The sequence below is a fragment of the Clytia hemisphaerica genome, unplaced genomic scaffold (genome assembly GCF_902728285.1).
Source record: "Clytia hemisphaerica strain Z4C2 unplaced genomic scaffold, Clytia hemisphaerica genome assembly, whole genome shotgun sequence".
Lineage (NCBI taxonomy): Eukaryota > Metazoa > Cnidaria > Hydrozoa > Leptothecata > Clytiidae > Clytia > Clytia hemisphaerica.
This window is the reverse complement of record NW_027104114.1, coordinates 1,430,124-1,443,625: the sequence shown is the minus strand read 5'-3', so window position 1 is coordinate 1,443,625 and position 13,502 is coordinate 1,430,124. Positions and strand designations below refer to the sequence as shown.

At 35.6% G+C, this 13,502-nt stretch overlaps 1 protein-coding gene across 1 annotated transcript; it reads left to right on the top strand.

Annotated features, from left to right (window-relative positions):
- The first annotated feature begins 279 nt into the window (after positions 1–279).
- LOC136813438 (chitinase domain-containing protein 1-like) lies at positions 280–13,271 on the top strand. The gene is made up of 10 exons (XM_067069959.1): positions 280–512; positions 4,165–4,311; positions 5,236–5,579; positions 5,870–5,962; positions 6,723–6,821; positions 7,963–8,099; positions 8,683–8,698; positions 9,542–9,619; positions 12,289–12,334; positions 13,097–13,271. Exons 1-10 carry the CDS (start codon positions 360–362, stop codon positions 13,193–13,195), a joined length of 1,212 nt encoding a protein of 403 aa, XP_066926060.1. The 5' UTR covers positions 280–359; the 3' UTR covers positions 13,196–13,271.
- The last annotated feature ends 231 nt before the right edge of the window (positions 13,272–13,502 follow it).

The window sequence follows — 13,502 nt, the reverse complement described above, 5'->3', positions numbered from 1 at the left end:
TTTTCTCTCCACTGTCAGACTGTTCCTCATCCATTTCACTACCAAAGTCAGAAACGGCTTTTTCCGTTAGTTACCCTAACCGATTATATTTTTTTCTCTGTTTATTTTCAGAGTACTTTTGCTAAATCATCATATTAATTTTTGGAAATGTGAATTTTATTGATCCTTAGATGTATATTTCAGAGTGAATCAATTGTTATTATTCAGTTTTTGGGGTTTTAAGAATTAAACTTTAACCCGGAAACCTTAAAAACGCCCGGTCGGTTCACGATTTCTTGGAACTAGACGTAAACAAAGAGCGAAGCGAGCGCATAAGAAGCGTCAGACGTTTTTATGGTTTTTTACCCAAAAGAAATAAAATGGATCTCAAGTGGAACTTTTTAACTATTTTACTCCTTGAAATCATCTTTCTTTTACACCATGGATGGAAAGCCGATGCAACTCTTTCGAAATCAAAGAAAAAGAAAGACACCTGTAAAAGCAATGACTGCAAAGAAAAGATGCAGAAAGTGGTATGCGAAAGATCTAGCTTTTTTATAAATACTTTTTATTTTTGTACGCTACTAAACAAATATTCAGATATTTTGAAAAATTTCTTCAGCTGATTTTTGGAATTTTATGACAGGCTAGCTAGCTCTAAAAGCTCTAAAACAGCATATGCTAGCATCTAATAACATGAAAACCAGAATATGATTCTTCAATGGGAATCAAAACTATAAAGTGCACTTACAAACATCAGTTTGTCAGACCTAACAAAATTAATAACCGCACTGTCATCATTGACAATAAAACAAACAATTTTCTGTCAAGAGCCTTGTAAACATCCAGACGATGTCGATCGAACGAATCGAACGCCGAATCAATTGAACGCAATCGAACGCAATCGAATGATTGAAATTCGATTGCCGAACGCAATCGAATGCCAATCGAATATTACCGCGATTTTCTCGATTGATTAGATTGCGTTCGATTAGTGCCTGGATTTGATAGACCTTTTTTCAAAGAGGCCACCCTGTTGAATAATTATGTAGTCCAGCAGAAAAGCAATGATGCGTAATTATTACAATATGCATGATAAAGTACACTATCATTGTTTCTATGGCTGGACTACATAATTATTCAACAGGACGTCCTCTTTGAAAAAAGGTCTATTGATTCGATTGATTCGATTGCGTTCGATTGACTAATGTATTCGATTGATTCAACTACGTTCGGTTGGCTTATGCATTCGACTGGTTCGACTAATTGATTTGATTCTCGTTCAACATTTGAATAGTTAAACGAGATGATATGAATCATTTTAGCCTGGATTCTAGAAAATGCAGATCATGCAGGCCCACATGTTTACTGCAAGTTGTGTGTCAAAGCCCGTTCGTTGCGTTGATTGATCTATCGTATCGCGATACTTAACCTCCCTAATAAGAGGCGCTCGAAATTGAAAGGAATAGACCTTTTTTCAAAGAGGCCACCCTGTTGAATAATTATGTAGTCCAGCAGAAAAACAATGATAAAACCATGCTTAATTATTACAATATGCATGATATAGTAATTATGCATGGCTCTATCATTGTTTTTTATGGCTGGACTACATAATTATTCAACAGGACGTCCTCTTTGAAAAAAGGTCTATTGAGGTAAATTGGAATCTAATTTAATCAACCACCCGTCGAATGCAGTCGAACGTAATCGAACATCAATCAACGTAATCAAATATCAATCGAACGTAATCGAATATCAATCGAATCAATCGAATTTTACCCAGAATTTTACGTTCGATTGATATTCGATTGCGTTCGGCAATCGAATCGCAATCATTCGATTGCGTTCGATTGCGTTCGATTGATTCGATTGGAATTTTCGTTCGATTCCGTTCGATTGACATCGTCTGGAAACATTCCAACAACTTCCATCGAAATGATCTATCACGGCTCAGTCTACCATTTTTAGGATTGAGACGAGAATGCTTGCAGAACGCCTGCAGAACGCCTGCGAGCTCCAGCGCGTGTGAAAAACTTCAATCTGTCAATCATTTTCTCATACTGAATTTGAAAGATCTTCTAGTATATATGTGGCGTTTTTTTTGCAAACTTCAAACAACTGATTTTTGTTCCGCCTTTGTGGGACTTTGCTTGGCTTAAGTGCTTGGGTGCAGCATAGGGTACAAAGTCTAAACATGCGTCTCCCGTAATTTTTGAAGAGTTAGGTCTATACTGTATGGTGAAGCACGCACATGCAAGTCGGTTGGGGTTGGGTTATTCAGACCTGCCATCTTTCTTACCGTCTTACTTGCTTACTTGGGACGATTGGTCGAAACATGGGACTGTTGATATCTGGCCTGTATTTTCACTCACTGTTAAATCTCTTTGACAATAAATTTGTTTTGATAACTCCACCAAGTTTATCAATCATACTTTCACTGATAGCGCGCCCTTTTCTGTTTTCATTCAAAATGACCGGACGCAGATTGGAGAATTAGAGAACGTCTGCCGCCTATCGCCCGATGGGATTAACAAATAACGAGTGTGTAACTTGCTGTGCGAGTGTGTGCGAGTGACGTCAGACGCTCCATCGTTTTGCCTCTAATTTGTTCTTCTTCGTTCACGACACTCGCGTATGTTTCGCTAGGGATTTTTTTCATATTTCCATTTAAAAGCCTACTCGGTGCGAAAGAGAAATTGTGTATTTTTTAATACGCCGTTCATTAAATCAAATCAATTGCCGTCCCATGTTTTGTCAGATAGTCCCTGCCAAGTTAGAGCAGTTGACGGTAGCTGTCAACTCTCCTGCATGCCAATGTTTTCTCCCACGGAAATTGTGTATTTTTTAATACGCCGTTCATTAACTCAAATCAATTGCCGTCCCATGTTTTGTCAGATAGTCCCTGCCAAGTTANGAAAGAGAAATTGTGTATTTTTTAATACGCCGTTCATTAACTCAAATCAATTGCCGTCCCATGTTTTGTCAGATAGTCCCTGCCAAGTTAGAGCAGTTGACGGTAGCTGTCAACTCTCCCGCATGCCAATGTTTTCTTCCACGGGAAAAAATTCAGCCAGATTTCCAGCATTTTCAAGATTTTCTCCTGCATCTCCAGCTTTTCCAAAAATTTTCCAATTTCCTGAAAAAAATTCAGATTTTGAAAAAACGGAATGGCAAAATTGCCTGATTTTGGAAAATTGGGACAAAAAAATCCCCGATTTCTCCCCCTATTACCACTAGGCTTTATAATTTGAATTTAACTTCACCTACGTTTTGAGGGCCCTAAACCTGCGTTTTGACAACCAGGGGTATACCGTAAAAAAATTATCAAACTAATTTATGCCCAAAACCCTCTAAATCACATTTCCAAACTATGGTCAAAATTTTATATTCATATCTTAAAGATATCTCAAGAAATCGCTAAAATTGCAAACCTCTGTTTTGGGGGCCATTAGAAAAAAGCCACCTATCTTTAAGCGATTGAAATATTGTTGAAATTGAAGGTTTTGAGAAAGAACTTCCGGGAAATAAAGTAGAAATGTTAAAGTTTTTCATGCAGCAAAAATTTTTGTAAAACCTTTTTTCCTCAAGATTTGAGAGAAATTTTAAATTTGATTGACGTTTTGGGGGCCACATACTGTATAAAAAATGTGTGAGAAATCAAACTTTTTGCATAAGACAGTGTGGAATATAGGCCAAGGATCACAAATAACTTGTGTTTGTGTTGCTCGACCGACTGATATGATAATCTTTCTTAATTTTCCAATTCTTTTGATTCGGAAGGTTGCAAAATTTCCTATAGGTTAGCGGAAATGTGTTATTATGTCCCTAGTCATAAAAACAGAGATATTACATTTGAAAAAAGATGACTTGTATTGTAAAACTCAAGGACAGCATTATTGACGGACCGTCTACATAAACAAGGCAAAACTGCAGGCTGTTTATTTACATTTTCTGATAGTTTGAAAATCTATTTTGCCGACTGACTCTTCTTTTTTTTACATAAAAATGATGCAAACACAAGTTATTGGTGATGGTAGCCTAATTATCCTATGGATAGGATTTAGGGCTTGGTAGTTAAGAAGGGGTTTGGTTGAAATGACTGGCTAAACCAAAGATTTATCTACTTTTCTATCAACAAGAATCTCTTGAAATCATCATTTGAAAATTTCTTTATTATATATACAGGTTGGTCCAATCACTTCATCAGTGTTCACAAATAATCTGGTCAGCAAAAACATTAAATATCAAGATATTTTAAAATACAACAAAGCGTATTTTGATGATGTTTATGAAAGAAAGTTCATGGGTGATGTCCTTGGCTATGTTACACCTGTAAGTATGAGTTCTGTCACTTCAGAAGATCAGAAAAAATGAGTGATATTAAATTTAGCTCCCTCAGGTGCCTTATAAAGGTCGCCCCCTCTCCCCGTTTATTAATCTCTCGAATTTTTCAAACCCCTGGAGCTTAGGATCCCCTTTTTTCGAAACATTTTTAGCTGTCAAAAGAAGAGTTCCTATTTTGCTCTAAATAGCCTGGTTCTATAATCATCTTATTTTGATATTATTGAAATTTGAAGATTTTTCCAACCCCCTGTTTATCAACTTATTGGTTAAAAGGTTAAGCATTATAATGACTAAGCAAAAAAATGATGAACTAATATATGCTGTAAATCAGTCCCAAGATATGTATATAACACTCAACCCCTAAAACACAAAAAACTGTAAAAGATCGTAATTTGCGTGCCTCTCCTATGCCCCTTAACTAAATCATTTATCAGTTATTTATTAATAATATTATTTATTACTAATAAGTGACCTGGTAAATTTTTTAATGGCAGTTGGTATAAAACAAGGTACTACTGTATATACAGTAGAGATTTCAACAATATCAGTATATTACCCTATGGGGATGAAGTTCAGAGTGTCTTTCCCCTTGGCGACGAAAGTTCAACTTATTTTTCCAGTATATACAAGTTTTTTTATGAGAACATCGAAGATTTTTGAAGCTTTAGGATGTTCTTAATTTTCTCAGTTTTAAGCCTAAAAATGTTCTTAATTTCACAATTTTTGAACATTTTTGTGCAATTTCCTAAAATTAGGCATTTTAAGTCCCTTAAGCCTTAAAATGTTCTAAACTTGTTCTTAATATTTCGGCCTTGTGCTCTTATGATTCTATAGTTTAAAAAAACGCGTAGAGGTGAAATTTCACCTTCATTTCATCATTTCTAATTTCCCATTTTCCTTCTTTTTTTTCAGTGGAATAATCATGGATATGATGTTGCCAAAACATTCCCAAAGTTTACCTTAATTTCACCAGTCTGGTTACAAATTGTGCAACCACAGCTTGGAGTTTACAAAATCAAGGGTACGCATGACATTGATGAGAAATGGATAAGAGATGTTCGAAATAAAAACCATTTAGCTAAAATTGTACCAAGGATGCTTTTAGATGGATGGAGTTTGGAAGGTTTTGTTTCCTTATTCAGTCAAAGCCAATACATGTATAAGTTTGTGGATACCATTGTAAATTTTGTTGATGAAAGAAATTTGGATGGTATTGTATTGGAGATATGGTCACAACTTGGTGGGAATTATAAATCGTGAGCAACATTTTATGCTTTTATGCTCTTTTCTAAGATGTGTTTACTTGTTTAATAAAATTTATTTTTTGATAATATTGGAATTTTGATAGCAGGACGTGTATATATATTTTTAAACCAAGCGATTTATACAAAGCTCAACACTTAGTGTTTTGATCACTTTAATGCGACATCAGTCTATGCTACCTTACTCGAGCCTCACTGATGAGTCCTAGGAAGGACGAAGCACGTGTCTGCGGTTAAATACAGTGTTTTTAACCATGATGTCATGTTTTTTTGTTCTCATGTAGAGAAGCATCACAACTGATCAAAGAGCTTGGCGAAGCAATGATGTCACGAAAACAAAAACTTATACTGGTCATTCCACCGCCTTTGGCTGCCAGGTATAATGATTTTGACATAACTTCAATCAGAAAGATTTCTACGAGATTTGGTTTTGCGCATTCGCGAATTTTTTTATTCGAATTACGAAATTTCCGAAATGGGGTCTGACGAGCCCTATACAATTGGTTGTATGATCAGAACACTTGGGTGCCTTGGACACTATTAGTTAATGGGTTTTGAGTTTGTACCAAAGGAGTAACTCCCACAACTTACGGGTGGTGCACCCAAACCCACACCCACACATGTGCTTGTTCTGGCTTGTGTGAGTGTTTACCCTCCTACCCAGCTGACTCAGAACGTTGTTTCGACGTTTATCTAATGTTCACAACGTCCATATAACGTTAGATGAATGTTGAAACAACGTTGTGTGTGTCAGCAACGGTCTAAGTCCGTTCACCCGCATACCATATTACTTCAAATAAACGCCCCTTCTTTAAACGCCCCCTCATAAAACAATTTTATAGAAAAATTTAATGAACGCCAGGGGCGTTTATCGAAGTAGGTATCGAAGGTATTGTCAAATTTCGAATTTTGCGTGCAGCCTAGCGTAGTGCTAGCGTGCCGGGCTCAGAATTGCTCATGAAATAACTTAAGTTGGTCGAGTCAAATCTAGGGTTTTGTCTCGAGGTGTTCTGAGCATTTAGTTACGTGTTACCAAATGTTTTCATTGAATTAAATAAATTTTAAAATGTAGAGAGAAATAGATCGCTTTGTTCGTGAAGTTCCTCGACGATCTTTCCCATTTTTTTCATCATACAGAGATACACCAGGAATGTTTGATCGTAACGATTTTGAACTTTTGGCACCAATCGTTGATGGGTTTAGTTTGATGACGTATGATTATCCTCACTATGGAAGGTAAGAAAGTACAACATCTGTTTTGTGATCACAGATCACCTCGTCCCCGTGTATTCAAGGCACGTGACCAAGCTTTTTTTTAAATATTTATCGAAGCAAATACACATGTACACTACGAACATATATTACAAAACACTACTTAAACATAAAATATAGTCCCTCCCCCCGCTAGGAACTAACGTTATATCGCCAAGCTTTATCTAACTTCCATCTTTGATCAGAGTTTCTTTTAAGTGGTATACGCAAAGAAGCCATTGCAGTGTTAAAAATCAACCTCTAACTGCACTGTATCATCAAAACTATCCTCGGAAAAGTAGATCTAGTGCTCTCAATGCATTTACAATGCTATTGAGTAGTGCTATAATTAGGGTACCACTTTCAAGAAAACTCCGATCAAATATTTTACTTGACCATTTTACTTGGGTTGAGAAACTTGATCTCTAGGGTATATAAAGGTCAATGACTCCAGGTTTTATTTACCTTAAGGCCGGTTTTCACTTGCGCGTGCTACGATCGCACTTTTTAGCTTCAATCCTTTTTGCTTAAGGAAAAAAGATTACGTCATAAAAATGTAGCGTGCGCTCGAAAAAAAAATTTACTCCATTATGTCAGGTCGCGCCAATAGAATTGTTTCATTTTTCTTTTGACCAATAGCGTGGAAGCTTTGTTCGAAAATATGCGATCGCAGCGCGCGCAAGTGGAGACCGGCCTTTACAGACATTGCAAAGTAATGACCATTACACTGCAATGCAACAACTTCAAAATGTAAGAACAAATGAAATCTGACGAAATGAGATCTACTCAAATTTTCCTCTTTGATGATAACAAAGATAAAATTTATTGTAGAAATCATGCAAAGTTCCATCAATTGTGGTTTCAGTACATTTGAACGATTAAAACACTGCTTTTATGCACCGAAAACTTGAATTTTCTACTTAAAACATACCTAATTCGCAAGCATAAACAAAACAAAAGTTTATACTCGACGCGAAAATTTTTTATGTCAAATTCGCGAAAGTAAATGTCGTAAATTTCGCGAATTTTCGACCTCGCGAAAGTTTCTGCTCGCGAAAGTTTGTACGCCTAAAGTAGATCCATTCAGCATATGTATGGTAACTTGTTTTCTTTTCATATCTTTTAGCCCTGGAGCTGTTGCACCATACGATTGGATTAAAGATTGCGTAGAAAATCTTGTTCCAGAAAAAACATTATTTCGTCAAAAATTATTACTGGGGTTGAACTTTTATGGATACACTTATAAAGGAAGAAGTCAAACACGTAAGTAACCCTTAACGATTTTTATAAGAAGAAATTTATTAGAAATATTGTTATTGTTATTGGAATGTCGTTATCAATATTTATCCTAATTGATGATACCTCTGAAATCTACGCAGCCTAAAGAACAGGATAGGATTGTGTTCTGAAAATGTTCTTTTTGTATTACTTTAATCAGATTAAATTTCGCAATTTCTCGAATTTTTGCCATTTTCGCGAAATTAAAACTTGCGTGAGATTCCTGACTCGCGAAATTAAATCCATCACAAAATTTTAAATTTGCATTTTCGGTGGAGAAACCAGTCCAAAGTCTCCATTTGTGACCAAAAATGGCTATTTTTCAGCTGTTTTCAGGCTTATTCGCGAAATTAAATCCACGCGAAGTTTTTCAAAACTCTGACTCTCTAAATTAAATCCTGAAAATTTCGCGATTTTTTTCACTCGGTGGTGACTTATAGCCGACGAATATTTTGTCAATCACGAACTTTCTAACGATTAGGTGTCTTAGGTCTAAATTTTGAACTTAAGTTTGGGAATCTAAGCTTATTTGTCGCTAAAAATGGATTTTTTCTTCTTCTTTTTTCAGCTATCGTTGGCCATGCGTGAGTTTCATACTTTTTGTCTACTTTTTTTAATCTCAGATATTTCTGATATTCATGACGTAATGCGTTATACGTGTTGAAATTCAGAGACACATATTACAGAGACACTCTAGTCCTAAGAGCGTGAACATTCATGAAGAACATTCCAGACGATAGGACTGGAACATCATAGAACATAATATGTACATAGTAGAACATTCCATACTGAACATGGAACATTCTATTTCTTTCTGTTTAAGCTTTTTTGTTGTTTAGAACATTCTGGATACTTTACTTTTCTAGATTCATTTTCTAGACCATTCTCTGTAACTAGTATATAAGACAGTCTTGTAACTGATTTCTTTAGAGTTTAGAGTTTAAGTTTATTCGAAAGACAGTCTGAAACATAACCAACATCAATATTCAACAATAATACGGAATCGTCCAAAATAGCCTGGGCGTTTGCCTTTTGTTTTATTTCAAAAATTCATAAATAGTGACTAACACCCTGGTTAATTTGGGGGCTTCCGTTTAAAACATATCATGAATTCGCAGGATCTTAATGTTCTCAGCATTTTCATTTTTGGATACACGGATGAATGAACCCCACATATAAATCAGTTACCAAACAAAACTCAAACTGACTGAACTCAAAAGTAATGTCAAAGCCAGTTTTTGAGAAGCTAAAATTCATGATATGCACCATTGCAATGTCTCCTTACATTACATCACGGACCCAAAAACTGATTGGTTGTAAGTGACGTAAGGTCAGTCAATACGTCACTTTCAACCAATCAGCTATTGGGTTCGTGAAAGACCTGTTATCCCGAAAAAAAGATAGTATCGGTATACTTTTGTTTTTAGATATTTGGAAATGTTAGAGCAACATAAACCACATTTGAAATGGCAGAAGGAGAGCAGAGAACATAAAATCGAGTATAAGTAAGAATGATTTTCATTTATAATAAACTCGACGCGTTTAGACCCTGGCTTTAGACATATCAAGGGTCGAAACTCATAAGAACATAAAATCGAGTATAAGTAAGAATGATTTTCATTTATAATAAACTCAACGCGTTTAGACCCCGGCTTTAGACATATCAAGGGTCGAAACTCATAAGAACATAAAATCGAGTATAAGTAAGAATGATTTTCATTTGTAATAAACTCAACGCGTTTAGACCCCGGCTTTAGACATATCAAGGGTCGAAACTCATAAGAACATAAAATCGAGTATAAGTAAGAATGATTTTCATTTGTAATAAACTCAACGCGTTTAGACCCTGGCTTTAGACATATCAAGGGTCGAAACTCATAAGAACATAAAATCGAGTATAAGTAAGAATGATTTTCATTTGTAATAAACTCAACGCGTTTAGACCCTGGCTTTAGACATATCAAGGGTCGAAACTCATAAGAACATAAAATCGAGTATAAGTAAGAATGATTTTCATTTATAATAAACTCGACGCGTTTAGACCCTGGCTTTAGACATATCAAGGGTCGAAACTCATAAGAACAAGAACATAAAATCGAGTATAAGTAAGAATGATTTTCATTTGTAATAAACTCAACGCGTTTAGACCCTGGCTTTAGACATATCAAGGGTCGAAACTCATAAGAACATAAAATCGAGTATAAGTAAGAATGATTTTCATTTATAATAAACTCAACGCGTTTAGACCCGGCTTTAGACATATCAAGGGTCGAAACTCATAAGAACATAAAATCGAGTATAAGTAAGAAGATTTTCATTTGTAATAAACTCAACGCGTTTAGACCCTGGCTTTAGACATATCAAGGGTCGAAACTCATAAGAACATAAAATCGAGTATAAGTAAGAATGATTTTCATTTATAATAAACTCAACGCGTTTAGACCCCGGCTTTAGACATATCAAGGGTCGAAACTCATAAGAACATAAAATCGAGTATAAGTAAGAATGATTTTCATTTGTAATAAACTCAACGCGTTTAGACCCCGGCTTTAGACATATCAAGGGTCGAAACTCATAAGAACATAAAATCGAGTATAAGTAAGAATGATTTTCATTTGTATAATAAACTCAACGCGTTTAGACCCCGGCTTTAGACATATCAAGGGTCGAAACTCATAAGAACATAAAATCGAGAGTATAAGTAAGAATGATTTTCATTTGTAATAAACTCAACGCGTTTAGACCCCGGCTTTAGACATATCAAGGGTCGAAACTCATAAGAACATAAAATCGAGTATAAGTAAGAATGATTTTCATTTATAATAAACTCGACGCGTTTAGACATATCGAGGGTCGAAACTCATAAGAACATAAAATCGAGTATAAGTAAGAATGATTTTCATTTGTAATAAACTCAACGCGTTTAGACCCCGGCTTTAGACATATCAAGGGTCGAAACTCATAAGAACATAAAATCGAGTATAAGTAAGAATGATTTTCATTTATAATAAACTCGACGCGTTTAGACCCTGGCTTTAGACATATCAAGGGTCGAAACTCATAAGAACATAAAATCGAGTATAAGTAAGAAATGATTTTCATTTATAATAAACTCAACGCGTTTAGACCCCGGCTTTAGACATATCAAGGGTCGAAACTCATAAGAACATAAAATCGAGTATAAGTAAGAATGATTTTCATTTGTATAAACTCAACGCGTTTAGACCCCGGCTTTAGACATATCAAGGGTCGAAACTCATAAGAACATAAAATCGAGTATAAGTAAGAATGATTTTCATTTGTAATAAACTCAACGCGTTTAGACCCTGGCTTTAGACATATCAAGGGTCGAAACTCATAAGAACATAAAATCGAGTATAAGTAAGAATGATTTTCATTTGTAATAAACTCAACGCGTTTAGACCCCGGCTTTAGACATATCAAGGGTCGAAACTCATAAGAACATAAAATCGAGTATAAGTAAGAATGATTTTCATTTGTAATAAACTCAACGCGTTTAGACCCTGGCTTTAGACATATCAAGGGTCGAAACTCATAAGAACATAAAATCGAGTATAAGTAAGAATGATTTTCATTTATAATAAACTCAACGCCTTTAGACATATCGAGGGCCAAAACTCATAAGAACATAAAATCGAGTATAAGTAAGAATGATTTTCATTTATAATAAACTGAACGCGTTTAGACATATCGAGGGTCGAAACATGGTAGATTCTTAAGGAATGCTCAATAATATGCTAAGAATTAAGCACTAAAAAGTTGGTACACTATCGGGTTAACCGACTCTAAGATTATGTAAAGTTTTTGAGCCATTGTACAGTTTTGGAGTCAAAATTGTATCGCTTCGTGAAAATGTTCTATTGGTCTGTATTTCTCGCTTTACAATGCTTGGAGCAAGTAGTTTAAATGAATAGCCCTTTTCATAAATTACGTCATGAACATCGCTTGCCTCGTTTTCAAACAATTACTATGGTGATTATGTCCCATGAGACATTAAATGATTTTTTTATGAAAAGAAAATCTAGTTTAGATAAAATCTGCTGGGAGTTAATCACCTTGGCAATAATTGCAAAACGAGGCAAGTGATGTTCGTGACGTAATTTATGAAAATGCCTCTTCTAATGTATTCTTGTGTTTTCTTTTTGCTTTGCAGAGAGGATAAGAAAACACGAACGACGATCTATTATCCATCATTACAGGTGAGTTATTATATGATTGAAAGCGACCGTAGCATGAAGGTAAAGCATCCAGCTACGGTGCGCAAGGTTGTGGGTTCAATCCCCAGCCGGGTCATACCAAAGATTCCCAAAATGGTACTTGATGCGCCTCTGCTTGATGCTCAGCAACTAAAGAGACGGATCAAGGGTAAGTGGAGAAATCTAGGGAAAGGAGTGGCGCCCTCCCCTACCTTCGGGTAGACAGCTTTACGAAAAGGGAGCCCCCGGGTCGCCCTCGACTGCGGTCGCAAACTTACTTATATTTGAGAGAGAGATAGTCATTCCGGTAAACGGAACAGGCCCTACCCAGGACAGTATTCACTATCCTAGGATTGTGAAATTACTGCACTTACTTGACTCTGCAAACTCGTCCTCGCCACACTAATTTATTCGGATTAACTTTCGAGAGATTAAATTTCGCAAATTTTTGCCACTTTCGCGAAATTAAAATTCGCAAAATCGCGTGAAATTCCTGACTCGCGAAATTAAATTCACATTTTTGGCGGAAAAACCAGTCCAAAGTCATCATTTGTGGCAAAAAATGGCTATTTTTCAGCTGTTTTCAGGCCTATTCGCGAAATTAAATCCACGCGAAATTTTTCAAAACTCTGGCTCTGAGCTGAGAAAATTTAATCCGATTAAAGTATACTCGAACGACTCGGATGGCTTTCACCATAAAATGAGGACGTTTTCTGACTATCTATTAATGAAAACATAATCTATGAACTCTTTTTACCTTTGCAGTCAATTGAAGAACGAATCCAATTAGCAAACGAACTTGGAACAGGTCTTTCTATATGGGAAATCGGTCAAGGCTTAGACTTCTTTTATGATTTACTGTAGATTTAGAAAATATTTTAATCCAATAGGTTTTTTATTGTTACATTTCAAGAAAATTTATTTATACTACATCACTTTATTTGATATGCTTCCATTTTTGAAACCCCCTTTTCCGTTTATTGCAGTATATTTATTGATTGATTTGTTCATATCGCTTAATTTTGGTCCACGCATAACTTCTAATATTCTCGAATTCTCTGATTATTGAAAATGGTATTATACTGACGTTGGTCACCAAATTGTCTCGAAACCGTACGAAACATGGTTTTTTAAATTCTGGGCTCATGAATGCTTTTCGGCTCATATATTT